General features: G+C 45.6%; 1 protein-coding gene across 2 annotated transcripts in view; it reads right to left on the bottom strand.

Annotated features, from left to right (window-relative positions):
* The window catches only part of LOC116371901 (ubiquitin thioesterase ZRANB1), a 48,980-nt gene extending 42,936 nt beyond the window's left edge, over positions 1-6,044 (bottom strand). Inside the window, exons 1-2 of one of the 2 annotated variants that reach the window (XM_031821042.1) lie at positions 5,821-6,044; positions 4,006-5,038 (exon numbers count right to left, since the gene is read on the bottom strand). In XM_031821042.1, the coding sequence (XP_031676902.1) occupies positions 4,006-4,975 (970 nt within the window). In that variant the 5' untranslated portion in view covers positions 4,976-5,038; positions 5,821-6,044. Of the gene's footprint in view, positions 1-4,005; positions 5,039-5,252; positions 5,791-5,820 lie in introns of those variants that run through there. The other variant, XM_031821043.1, reaches the window with a different exon arrangement.
* Positions 6,045-14,267: the final 8,223 nt, after the last annotated feature.

Genomic DNA, 14,267 nt, shown 5'->3' with positions numbered 1-14,267 from the left:
TCTTCAGCGCGAGTGATATGAGAACGTTCTAGCACCAGCCGAGCGAGCCTCCCTCTTCAGCGCGAGTGATATGAGAACGTTCTAGCGCCAGCCGAGCGAGCCTCCCTCTTCAGCGCGAGTGATATGAGAACGTTCTAGCGCCAGCCGAGCGAGCCTCCCTCTTCAGCGCGAGTGATATGAGAACGTTCTAGCGCCAGCCGAGCGAGCTTCCCTCTTCAGCGCGAGTGATATGAGAACGTTCTAGCGCCAGCCGAGCGAGCTTCCCTCTTCAGCGCGAGTGATATGAGAACGTTCTAGCGCCAGCCGAGCGAGCTTCCCTCTTCAGCGCGAGTGAAGTGTTTAGATATGCCGGAACTCAGAATCAAAATGTGCTTTCCAGAAATACCATGTTGGCTGTGGTAGATCGGGGATTTTGATTGGTGGCTTTCACTCTGTGTTTATAGGCCATGTTGACAAGGAGTCAGCTAAGGAGAGCCAGCTAGAGGAGGCTGTCCCTCTAGAACACACTCTGTCCCCAAGGAGAGACAGGAGTTTCTGGACACACAGCCAGGGGAGGGAGGGAGACAGCTTCTCTGCATCTCCCCGTCCGTCTCTTTCTCCCCGTCCGTCTCCTTCTCTCCGTCCGTCTCTTTCTCCCCGTCCGTCTCTTTCTCCCCGTCACTCTCTTTCTCCCCGTCCGTCTCTTTCTCCCCGTCCGTCTCTTTCTCCCCGTCGGGTCTCTTTCTCCCCGTCCGGTCTCTTTCTCCCCGTCCGGTCTCTTTCTCCCCGTCCGGTCTCTTTCTCCCCGTCGGGTCTCTTTCTCCCCGTCGGGTCTCTTTCTCCCCGTCGGGTCTCTTTCTCCCCGTCGGGTCTCTTTCTCCCCGTCGGGTCTCTTTCTCCCCGTCTGGTCTCTTTCTCCCCGTCTGGTCTCTTTCTCCCCGTCTGGTCTCTTCTCCCCGTCTGGTCTCTTTCTCCCCGTCTGGTCTCTTTCTCCCCGTCTGGTCTCTTTCTCCCCGTCTGGTCTCTTTCTCCCCGTCTGGTCTCTTTCTCCCCGTCTGGTCTCTTTCTCCCCGTCTGGTCTCTTTCTCCCCGTCTGGTCTCTTTCTCCCTGTCTGGTCTCTTTCTCCCTGTCTGTCTCCTGCTCACTCTGTTCCTCCCTCGGTCGCCACTCTCCCACTGGACCCAGACAGAGAGCAGACCTCTCCTCCTCTCTGCTACAGTCTGCTCCCCAGCCTTCCTCCTCTCTGACACAGTCTGCTCCCCAAGCCTAGCCAAAGTAGCTGTTCATCCCTACAGACCTGAGGGAATACTTTCACTATCAGAGATTCTCCCAGAACAGCAAAGGACAAACAGTCAGGGATTGAATGGGTCCAAGATTCCCTTCTAACTAAGCCCTTCCTTAATAATACTGTAGTTCTCTGTGTGTGTTCATTATGTAACAATGCAGCTGCGGAGCCACTAACCGCAACACATCTATTTTCATTCTAGATAGTCATTCCTCCAACAAACACCTTGTGTATCCACAAAACATATATCTCTCTACTCAAGTGCATTCAATCTAGCCAAGGCCTAGTCGTGCTTAGAGATAAACGCTCACAGCTTATATATCAAATGGTAGACCTATAGGCTACCTGGCTCTCTCCTCTGGCAACAGCCTGATTCCTACTGGCACATGGTAGACCTATAGGCTACCTGGCCCTCTCCTCTGGCAACAGCCTGATTCCTACTGGCACATGGTAGACCTATAGGCTACCTGGCTCTCTCCTCTGGCAACAGTCTGATTCCTACTGGCACATGGTAGACCTATAGGCTACCTGGCCCTCTCCTCTGGCAACAGCCTCATTCCTACTGGCACATGGTAGACCTATAGGCTACCTGGCTCTCTCCTCTGGCAACAGCCTGATTCCTACTGGCACATGGTAGACCTATAGGCTACCTGGCCCTCTCCTCTGGCAACAGCCTGATTCCTACTGGCACATGGTAGATCTATAGGCTACCTGGCTCTCTCCTCTGGCAACAGCCTGATTCCTACTGGCACATGGTAGACCTATAGGCTACCTGGCTCTCTCCTCTGGCAACAGCCTGATTCGTACTGGCACATGGTAGACCTATAGGCTACCTGGCCCTCTCCTCTGGCAACAGCCTGATTCGTACTGGCACATGGTAGACCTATAGGCTACCTGGCCCTCTCCTCTGGCAACAGCCTGATTCCTACTGGCACATGGTAGACCTCTAGGCTACCTGGCCCTCTCCTCTGGCAACAGCCTGATTCATACTGGCACATGGTAGGCCTATAGGCTACCTGGCCCTCTCCTCTGGCAACAGCCTGATTCATACTGGCACATGACGTGTACACAGAGGCCCATGTGGGTCGCTCTCCAGGCGTACGACCAGACATGACGTGTACACAGAGGCCCATGTGGGTCGCTCTCCAGGCGTACGACCAGACGTGTACACAGAGGCCCATGTGGGTCGCTCTCCAGGCGTACGACCAGACGTGTACACAGAGGCCCATGTGGGTCGCTCTCCAGGCGTACGACCAGACGTGTACACAGAGGCCCATGTGGGTCGCTCTCCAGGCGTACGACCAGACGTGTACACAGAGGCCCATGTGGGTCGCTCTCCAGGCGTACGACCAGACGTGTACACAGAGGCCCATGTGGGTCGCTCTCCAGGCGTACGACCAGACGTGTACACAGGGGCCCATGTGGGTCGCTCTCCAGGCGTACGACCAGACGTGTACACAGAGGCCCATGTGGGTCGCTCTCCAGGCGTACGACCAGACGTGTACACAGGGGCCCATGTGGGTCGCTCTCCAGGCATACGACCAGGTCGCTCTACAACATCATATGCGGCTTGAGTATTTTTTTTTGCGTTTAATCATTTATTTATTTTTTTTCCTCACGTAGCATCAATTAAGCATCGGCACAATATAACAGAACCACGGTAGTCACTCCGTCACTATTAAGACCCGAGAAAACTGAATTTAAGACATTTTGAGACTAAGGACCCATAACGGACACCCTGAGAACCATGAGAGAGTCTCATCTTTCCATAGAGTTTGTAGACCAAAACAATTGGGACGCTACAATTGTTTTCATAAGAAAAATCTAATTTTCTGGATGTCTTGTGTCAGACAAACACCGCTGTAGCTCGGACGCCTCCCACCGCAGAGGCGGAGGGCCGTCATTGGTGGATGCTGTGGATTGAGACACAGCCCATACAACAACAAAAAAACACTTAACACACAGACAGATTTTTGTATTATGCTAATTAGATTTCCCCAGGGGCGTAGACATCGACTATCGATAACATCGATAACATATAGGATTAAAAAATAACAGTTTGGCGCAGGTACAGCCGACTAGCGCTAGCTAACAACACAAAATGGATACACGGGAGTCAAAATATCGATATAATATCTTACTAAATAATATTGTGATATCTAACTATTAGATCCCCCCCCTTCATCACTTTGTAACTTGGCCAGTTAGTGACAACCAGGGTGAACTACTGCAGCGTGGCCAGTTAGTGACAACCAGGGTCAACTCCTGCAGCTTGGCCAGTTAGTGACAACCAGGGTCAACTCCTGCAGCGTGGCCAGTTAGTGACAACCAGGGTGAACTACTGCAGCTTGGCCAGTTAGTGACAACCAGGGTGAACTACTGCAGCATGGCCAGTTAGTGACAACCAGGGTGAACTACTGCAGCGTGGCCAGTTAGTGACAACCAGGGTGAACTACTGCAGCGTGGCCAGTTAGTGACAACCAGGGTGAACTACTGCAGCGTGGCCAGTTAGTGACAACCAGGGTCAACTACTGCAGCGTGGCCAGTTAGTGACAACCAGGGTCAACTACTGCAGCGTGGCCAGTTAGTGACAACCAGGGTGAACTACTGCAACTTGTTCAGGAACAAGAGTGTTCCATTCATTTTCACCTGATCTTGTGTCTGTAACATCCATTCACAAACAGGAAGACTTTATGTACAGTAAACACTAACTTAGATCCTATAATAGCCACTCACTCACCTGCACAAGCATTAAGGAACAGCCAGTCAGTTTTCCTCATCCTGTTTTTAATCTGTTTAGTCTTCTTGAAATCAATGTTCTCCGGATGACGATGCTGCTCCTCTCTACTGCCCATCGCCCCGGCCGCCAGCTCAATCCTCTGGAAGTCCATCTTTACCTCCGCCTCCTTCTTAGAGGTGGGTGGAGAAGTCCTCCTCTGTCCCAGTCCCTGTCTCTGTCCCCCGCTCAGCCCTCTACTGCAGCTCCCCCCACTCCCTCTCCACCTGGCCCCGTCTCTGTCCTGTTCATTGATGATTGAGGATGTGGAGGAGGGAGACTCCTCGGACTGCCCAGCCAGCTCTATAGGATTAGCCTCCCGGTTGTTAGGTTGAGGCTGTGGGTGGTCGCAGACAATGCACTTCCGGGTCTTGGGATAGTTCTGGTAAGTACAGGCCGTGCAAGTCCAGTGCTGCCCACTGCTACTGCCGCCACCACCACCTCGGGTGTTGAGTCTGTTGAGTCTGTTCCGGTCGTTGTACTCCTCTGTACTAGGGTCCATGGGGGGAGGGGCTGGGCGGTGGCCCACATTGGAGCCTGATGTCTGGGGGGCCTCTGTGGGGCTGCATGGGGTCCTCTGGTGGCGCTGACACAGACACTGGGTACAGCGGATGGCACGGGGCCAGTTCAAGTAGGTGCACATCTGACAGGACCATTTGGAGCTATTCTCAGCCATGCTGGGGGGCTTGACACGGGGCCTGGCACTGGAGTCTGGGTAGATGAGGAGGCTACCACAGCTTCCCTCGGGGCTTGGAGGGTCCTGCCAGCCACAACTAGGCTCCGTACTAAGACTGCTGGGGCTGCTATTGTAGGTCTCCTTTGTGATTATGGGGCTGCTGGGACACTGTGCACGACACATGGTGCACTTCACAGCGGACGGCCAGTTCTCATAGGTGCAGTAGTCGCAGGCCCACTTCACTCCCACCTCGGTCATCACGGATGAGGTAGAAAGAAAACGGTTCCGTTCCCGTTACCAAGGGGATCAGTATCGCACTGTCTGCGGAGACATAAATGCACAGAAATGTAAGGGATACTTCAGCAAAAAACTAGTTTGCATACCATAAAAAATATATATAAAATGGGTAGATACTTAACAAATATGGATAGGGTAAACCTTTTTAGCTGAACAGACAATAAGATAATAATAATAAGTGTTTGGAAAGACAACACATTTATCTGCATTTCATTCAATTTTTTTTTTTTAAGCTTACCGAGGACAATTTCATGTTCCGTACACTCCCAACTCAGGACATACGGTCTGCTAAGGGCCCCACCACAGACCTCAGTACCTGGACTAAACACTGTAGCTTTGCCAAGCAACTCAAACCCCCCCACCACCACCACCATTAACGTTAGCTAGCGCGAAATGCTAACTAGTTCGCTTTTTGTTACGGAGACACCACCTGTCGGGGTTTGAAACACGGACAGCCATGTTGTTGTTGTTTTACCGTCTGTGACGGGGGTGAAATATTGAAATAAACACCCCCGTTTTTAAAAGGATATTGTTCGACGTTAACTAGTTAGTTAGCTACGCTAGCTAGTTAGCGGAAGGTTAGCTTGCTAGCTAGCTTTGCCACTCTATTAACATTAGCTAACGTTAGCTACTAGCTAGCTAATCCTATTATACTCAATAATGAACAACATTGTCTTTTGTCGTCGATCAACTGATCGCTGTCATTTGCTACTAAAACTATAGTTACCTAGCTACCTAACTCATTGATGAATCGTATCTTTCCCTGTGTACTTTTCCTCCTCCTCGGTCCAGACAACATAACAAACCTGAATCGTTCAGTCCTGCCTTTCTAGTCCGTTCTTCCAGTGGATTTCTTTACCCTCCTTTTTCTCTCTCACATGTTTATCTTTGCCCACTGTAAACTATATGGGAGAAAAAAAATATAAAAAGGGGACTGTGTTATAGTGTAAAGCTCCCTTCCGTTTCGCTCTTTATATCATGTTGTGAATCCGGACTCCATGGTTAGTGGGGATGAATCGTTCGCGAACAACAACGATCGGTTCTTTTTTTGTTGTTGTGAACGGATCCTTTTTTGATGAACGACGGGAACCGAATTGCATTTGTGAAAGGTCGGTTCATTTGACTCTCATTTGCTTACTGTTACGACGATTTAACTGCAGATAAATTATACAACAACAAAAAAGTATCTGAAGATAAGTAATTCTTCACCACAAGAACAATCGTTTGTGAGGATACTCATTCTGTTCCACACCACACGCATTTTTTTTTGCCGTGCTTTTTAATTTGGTTCTCCATTTATTTTGCAGGGAATCTACATCATTTTGGTCAGGTGAAATGTATTTGAAGTCATATGTCAGGATCTGACATGACGTCAGGCAACTTTTTGGGCTTTACATTGAAGATTTGTACTTTTTTTAAATGTTTTAGGTAGCTTCATTTTTAAACACTATACCTACTGAACGAAGTGCCGTTTATGAGCCAAATTAACGGTTATTTTAGCTGAACGTAGCCAAATGAACCGCATCTCGGAAAAGACCCCTAGGTAATATCACAATTGCAATTCCTAGTCTCAATAGCATTCTCCTTGTAAACCTCTCTCTCCTCGCCTCCTTCTCAAACCCCATTGGAGGACAAGGTCAGAGGGGCGGGACCTCTGGTTTTGTCATCCAATGGGTTTCGAGAAAGGGGTGAGAAGTGAAGATCCCGTGTGCAGTTGGTAGAGCGTGGCGCTTGAAACCTCAGGGTTGTGGGTTCAATTCCCACGGGCCCAGTACGAAAAAAAAATATATATATATAATGAAAATGTATGCGCTCACGACTGTGAGCATAAATGTAGAAGAGAGAGGACGCGAGGATCAAGCAATTTATGTTCTCCCCTTGCGTCATTTCTCCTCGCCACCCCAAAAACCATTGGCTCAGAGGTCTCTCCTCTCCGAATGCCGAGCCATAAAAAAAAATCGCCTGTGTTTTAATTGGCTGCGACGAAGATAGAGGGGAAAGACGTTTTAATCTGACGGAAGGAGTAGTACCACTGATTCTTTGGTAGTACATAGATATTTTGAGGATGTTTTTCACCTTTCCCCCAGTCCCCATTCTGCGTTAAAGTGTTTGTTTTCACCCCACCCAGTAGGTGGCGGCAATACAATTTTTTTTGGGTTGTAGTCAGGCAGAGATGAAGAAGAAGATTGAGGGGGGGAAATGCAAAGATCATATAAGATACTTAAGTGACCGCTCTAACGATGGAAATACATATCCTCAAAGCAGGAAGGAAGGCAGGCAGGAGGCGAGATCAGGTGGGACGATTCTAGCCAATGAGAGTGCAGATACACAAAGGTGTGTAAAGTAATTAAGTAAATCAACTTTAAAGTAGTACTTAAGTATTTTTGGGGTGTATCTGTAATTTAATTTACTATTTATATTTTTTTATTTTTAAACACTATACCTACAGAACGAAGTGACGTTTATGAGCCAAATGAACGGTTATTTTAGCTGAATGTAGCCAAATGAACGGTTATTTTAGCTGAATGTAGCCAAATGAACGTAGCCAAATATCACAATTGCAATTCCTTTGGAGAGTCTCAATAGCATTCTTAATTTAATTGACTATATATATTTTTACAACTTTTACTTTCACTCCACTACATTCCTAAAGAAAATAATGTACTTTTTTACTCCATACATTTTCCCTGACACTTAAAAAGTACTTGTTACATTTCAAATGCTCAGGCAGGACAGCAATATGGTTCAATTCACACACCTATCAATATAGCATTGTCATCCCTACTGCCTCTGATCTGGCAGACTCACTAAATACTGCGTTAAGTAAATGATGTTTGGAGTGTTGGAGTGCCTGTCTGTCTAGTTTTATTAATATCAGGAATTTGATGTGTAGCATTTACATTATCTTTGTACTTTTACTCCAATATAGAGTACTTTTACTCCAATATAGAGTACTTTTACTCCAATATAGAGTACTTTTACTCCAATATAGAGTAATTTTACTCCAATATAGAGTACTTTTACTCCAATATAGAGTACTTTTACTCCAATATAGAGTACTTTTACTCCAATATAGAGTACTTTTACTCCAATATAGAGTAATTTTACTCCAATAGAGTACTTTTACTCCAATATAGAGTACTTTTACTCCAATATAGAGTACTTTTACTCCAATATAGAGTACTTTTACTCCAATATAGAGTACTTTTACTCCAATATAGAGTACTTTTACTCCAATATAGAGTACTTTTACTCAAATTTAGAGTACTTTTACTCCAATATAGAGTACTTTTACTCCAATATAGAGTACTTTTACTCCAATATAGAGTACTTTTACTCCAATATAGAATACTTTTACTCCAATATAGAGTACTTTTACTCCAATATAGAGTACTTTTTCCACTGCTGTACCTAAGTACATTTAAAACCAGATACTTTTTTTAGGACTTTTACTCAATAAGCATTTTACTGGGTGACTTTCACTTTTACTTGAGTCATTTTCTATTAAGGTATCTTTACTTTTACTCAAGTATGACAGCTGGGTACTTTTTCCACCACTGGGTACATGTGTAAACGACAGTCACAACTAAGGCCTTTTATCAATTAGATCTGCTCACCTCCTGCTGGATACACATCGAGAATCCTCCATGAAAGGTGGCTACCGAGAAGGGGAGGACAATTTTCCATTTGCCTACGAATTTACACACTCCTCGACCACTCAAACACTTATCGGTTTCAGGGTCACTGAGGAGAGAGGACGGAGGAGAGAGGACGGAGGACGGTCTTTTGCCCAAACTAGATAACCCCTAAATCATTTTTATCAAAGTTGCCATAATGTCACGTGCAACCTAAACATTTTAAAACCTTAATTAGATCGTATAATCCTCATGTAATTCGACACTCTCTTCTAGACCTCCGTATAAAAAAGGGTCTCAACTCGCACGGACAGACAAATCTTCTCGCTTCGCCACTTCCTCTCTGGGAAAATGTCCATATTCTTGCAAGTAAATTTTTTTCTAAAAGAACCACTTCAAAATGCTCAGCTGTTTAGCTAAAAGAACCACTGTGACACTTCAAAATGCTCAGCTGTTTAACTAAAAGAACCACTGTGACACGTCAAAATGCTCAGCTGTTTAGCTAAAAGAACCACTGTGACACTTCAAAATGCTCAGCTGTTTAGCTAAAAGAACCACTGTGACACGTCAAAATGCTCAGCTGTTTAGCTAAAAGAACCACTGTGACACTTCAAAATGCTCAGCTGTTTAGCTAAAAGAACCACTGTGACACTTCAAAATGCTCAGCTGTTTAGCTAAAAGAACCACAGTGACACTTCAAAATGCTCAGCTGTTTAGCTAAAAGAACCACTGTGACACTTCAAAATGCTCAGCTGTTTAGCTAAAAGAACCACTGTGACACTTCAAAATGCTCAGCTGTTTAGCTAAAAGAACCACTGTGACACTTCAAAATGCTCAGCTGTTTAGCTAAAAGAACCACTGTGACACTTCAAAATGCTCAGCTGTTTAGCTAAAAGAACCACAGTGACACTTCAAAATGCTCAGCTGTTTAGCTAAAAGAACCACTGTGACACTTCAAAATGCTCAGCTGTTTAGCTAAAAGAACCACTGTGACACTTCAAAATGCTCAGCTGTTTAGCTAAAAGAACCACTGTGACACGTCAAAATGCTCAGCTGTTTAGCTAAAAGAACCACTGTGACACGTCAAAATGCTCAGCCGTTTAGCTAAAAGAACCACTGTGACACGTCAAAATGCTCAGCCGTTTAGCTAAAAGAACCACTGTGACACGTCAAAATGCTCAGCTGTTTAGCTAAAAGAACCACTGTGACACGTCAAAATGCTCAGCTGTTTAGCTAAAAAAAATATATATATATATATATACAGTACCAGTCAAAAGTTTGGACACACCTACTCATTCAAAGGTTTTTCTTTTTTAAAATATATTTTCTACATTGTAGAATAATAGTGAAGACATCAAAACTATGAAATAACACATATGGAATCATGTAGTAACCAAAATAAAATGTTAATCAAATCAAAATATATCTTTTATTTGAGATTCTTCAAAGTAGCCACCCCTTTGCCTTGATGACAGCTTTGCAACACTCTTGGCATTCTCTCAACCAGCTTCAGGAGATAATCACCTGGAATGCATTTCAATTAACAGGTGTGCCTTGTTAAACGTTCATTTGTGGACTTTCTTTCCTTCTAAATGAGTTTGAGCCAATCAGTTGTGTTGTGACATGGTAGGGGTGGTATACAGAAGATATCGCTATTTGGTAAAAGACCAAGTCCATGTTATGGGAAGAACAGCTCAAATAAGCAAAGAGAAATGACAGTCCATCATTACTTTAAGACATGAAAGTCAGTCAATTTCGGAAAATTTCAAGAACTTTGAAAGTTTCTTCAAGTGCTGTCGCAAAAACCATGAAGTGCTGTGATGAAACTGACTCTCATGAAGACCGCCACAGGAAAGGAAGACCTAGAGTTACCTCTGCTGTGGAGGATAAGTTCATTAGAGTTACCAGCCTCTGTAATTGCAGCCCAAATAAATGCTTCACAGAGTTCAAGTAACAGACTTCTCAACATCAACTGTTCAGAGGAGACTCCGTGAATCAGGCCTTCATGGTCAAATTGCTGCAAAGAAACCACTACTAAAGGACACCAATAAGAAGGACACCAATTGCTTGGGCCAAGAAACACAAGCAATGAACATTAGACCGGTGGAAATCTGTCTTTTCGTCTGATGAGTCCAAATGTGAGATTTTTGTTCCAACCGCCGTGTCTTTGTGAGACTAAGAGTAGGTGAACGGATGATCTCTGCATGTGTGGTTCCCACCGTGAAGCATGGAGGAGGAGGAGGTGTGATGGTGCTATGCTGGTGACACTGTCTGTGATTTATTTAGAATTCAAGGCACACTTAACCAGCATGGCTACCACAGCATTCTGCAGCGATACGCCATCCCATCTGGTTTGCACTGTTTTGCATATTTGTTATTTTGGAATTAATACGTGTCACATTTACAAACAATGTAAAAAAAAAAATGCATCATTGAGTTAATAAAGCCACATATGAACATGGTCTCTCGTTTGCTTTCTTGAGTAAGGCAGCTCCAAAATGCAGGTGTTTCAGCCAAGCTCAGTGCTTTCTGTGGTGGTGGGGCAGCGGGTGGAAAATACAGAGCAAAGGGGTTGGTAATGTTCTCTAGTTGCGCCGTGATTGGCTCAGTGTTCTGTCACTCATGGGGACACTACGTCACTGCCAAATCTAAGGGTAGCGCATGAACATTCAAGCCCCTTGGGTGCTGCTATAGATTTACATTAGAAGTGCCCGTCCAAGAAGGCTCAAGGTCATTGGCCTCAGATAAAATGATGTCAAATCACGTTTTATCTACCGTAGCTTTGATTGGACTGATCAATCAGTCCGTGGCGGAGATCTTTGTGGGCTATACTCAGCCTTGTCTCAGGATGGTAAGTTGGTGGTTGAAGATATCCCTCTAGTGGTGTGGGGGCTGTGCTTTGGCAAAGTGGGTGGGGTTATATCCTTCCTGTTTGGCCCTGTCCGGGGGTGTCCTCGGATGGGGCCACAGTGTCTCCTGACCCCTCCTGTCTCAGCCTCCAGTATTTATGCTGCAGTAGTTTATGTGTCGGGGGGCTGGGGTCAGTTTGTTATATCTGGAGTACTTCTCCTGTCCTATTCGGTGTCCTGTGTGAATCTAAGTGTGCGTTCTCTAATTCTCTCCTTCTCTCTTTCTTTCTCTCTCTCGGAGGACCTGAGCCCTAGGACCATGCCCCAGGACTACCTGACATGATGACTCCTTGCTGTCCCCAGTCCACCTGGCCATGCTGCTGTTCCAGTTTCAACTGACCTGAGCCCTAGGACCATGCCCCAGGACTACCTGACATGATGACTCCTTGCTGTCCCCAGTCTACCTGGCCATGCTGCTGCTCCAGTTTCAACTTCCACCTGACTGTGCTGCTGCTCTAGTTTCAACTGTTCTGCCTTATTATTATTCGACCATGCTGGTCATTTATGAACATTGAACATCTTGACCATGTTCTGTTATAATCTCCACCCGGCACAGCCAGAAGAGGACTGGCCACCCCACATAGCCTGGTTCCTCTCTAGGTTTCTTCCTAGGTATTGGCCTTTCTAGGGAGTTTTTCCTAGCCACTGTGCTTCTCCACCTGCATTGCTTGCTGTTTGGGGTTTTAGGCTGGGTTTCTGTACAGCACTTTGAGATATCAGCTGATGTACGAAGGGCTATATAAATAAATTTGATTTGATTTGATTTGATCATGTCAACATCATGCTTTCAAAATCTTAGCTAGCATCCATCATCCTGAATCAAGTGAACTATATACTGGCACATCCTTTTCAATCTTTGTCATATGAAGAGAAATTATAGATAAAACCTAATCGGTGCTCATCGGCCATTGGACATAAATATTACACAACAAGTTGGAAATCGCAAATTCAACATTGAGTGGTTTGGAAGGAATCAGTGTATAACTGCAAGCAATACAAAGCAATCACTAGCCTGCTATTCAGTGGAGAGGGTGTGTGGTCTAAGTCTGGGTTTAAGAGTCTCTTTTCCAATCTTAAAAGGATAAACATTCACGTGCAACACCCATGGGCCAGAAAAGGTTGACTACATTGACCACGCTGTCAATCCAGTTTGACTTCTGACGCATTCAAAACAACTGGAAACTCGGAACTGGGAAATCTCAGACTTTAGTGAGTTCAAGACAACTGGGAACTCGTTCAAATCGGAATTCCAAGTCGAGAACTCAAGCCTCCTTCTAGAACTCCGACCTGAAGATCACTGACGTCATAATAGAGTTCCCAGTTGTCTTGAAAGCACTATAAATCCAGAGAATGCCAGACTTTGATGACAAGGTCCGATGGCAAAAAGAAGGGCCGCCGCGACCACCTTCCTGTAAAAGTGAACACAGCACAACAATTGGCGGATTGGAGGAATGAGGGAGAGAGTGAAAAGAAGAGAGGAGAGGAGAGGAGGAGCGAGGGAGAGTGTGAAGAGAGGAGAAGAGGAACGAGAGATGAGAGGAGAAGAGGAATGAGGGAGAGTGTGAAGAGAGGAGATGAGGAACAAGAGATGAGAGGAGAGGAGGAACGAGGGGTGAGAGTGAAGAGAGGAGAGGAGAAGAAATGTGAGAGTGAATACAGACAGGAAACACGTCACATGAATAGACTAGGGACCTGCATGCTCCAAGAATGGGGTAGAGCTCTAGAGCTGTTTTGGGAGGAAGTGGTGGTCGAGATCCTACCCAAATAGATCTGCAGGCGTTTCATTGCATCAACCAATGGTTGCGTGCCACCTCATTGACTGTGCAGTCGGGCATCAGATTACTATATTACAGTATATGATCTGGTCACTGGTCAGCTGATCTGTAACATACCTACCTATCTAGGAGCTGTAAGATCTGGTCACTGGTCAGCTGATATGTAACATACCTACCTATCTAGGAGCTGTAAGATCTGGTCACTAGTCAGCTGATATGTAACATACCTACCTATCTAGGAGCTGTAAGATCTGGTCACTGGTCAGCTGATATGTAACATACCTATCTAGGAGCTGTAAGATCTGGTCACTGGTCAGCTGATATGTAACATACCTATCTAGGAGCTGTAAGATCTGGTCACTGGTCAGCTGATATGTAACATACCTATCTAGGAGCTGTAAGATCTGATCACTGGTCAGCTGATATGTAACATACCTATTCAGGAGCTGTTGGTTGATGCATGCAACGTCTGAGCAGGGGAACGCATAGAGACCCTGAGAGACGACTGCTCTGAGCAGGGAGCAGCATAGAGACCCTGAGAGACGACTGCTCTGAGCAGGGACGGACTGGGAATGAAAAATGGCCCTGGACTTTTTGACTCAGACCGGCCGTTCAACCCCCCCCCCCCCAGCAATACACCAGCCACCCACACAACCCACGCCACACTTTATGTAAACAAGTTTACTGAACAAAATGTATAACAATAACTTTTAGTAAATAGAACAAGGGGAACATGTCTCTGGAACCATCTGACCAGTAGAATACAGGAAGAAATGTGTCCTCTTAAAATAATACAACAATTGGGGTGGCATCCTGGCTCTGACTCAGTTTACATCTGTCAGATGCACACATTTTTTTTTTACCTTTATTTAACGAGGCAAGTCAGTTAAGAACACATTTTTATTTTCAATGACGGCCTACCGGGGAACAGTGG

This window comes from Oncorhynchus kisutch, unplaced genomic scaffold (assembly GCF_002021735.2).
Source record: "Oncorhynchus kisutch isolate 150728-3 unplaced genomic scaffold, Okis_V2 scaffold3820, whole genome shotgun sequence".
NCBI classification, from domain to species: Eukaryota; Metazoa; Chordata; class Actinopteri; order Salmoniformes; family Salmonidae; genus Oncorhynchus; species Oncorhynchus kisutch.
The sequence above is the reverse complement of the archived record's forward strand: the minus strand, read 5'-3'. Positions and strand labels throughout refer to the sequence as shown.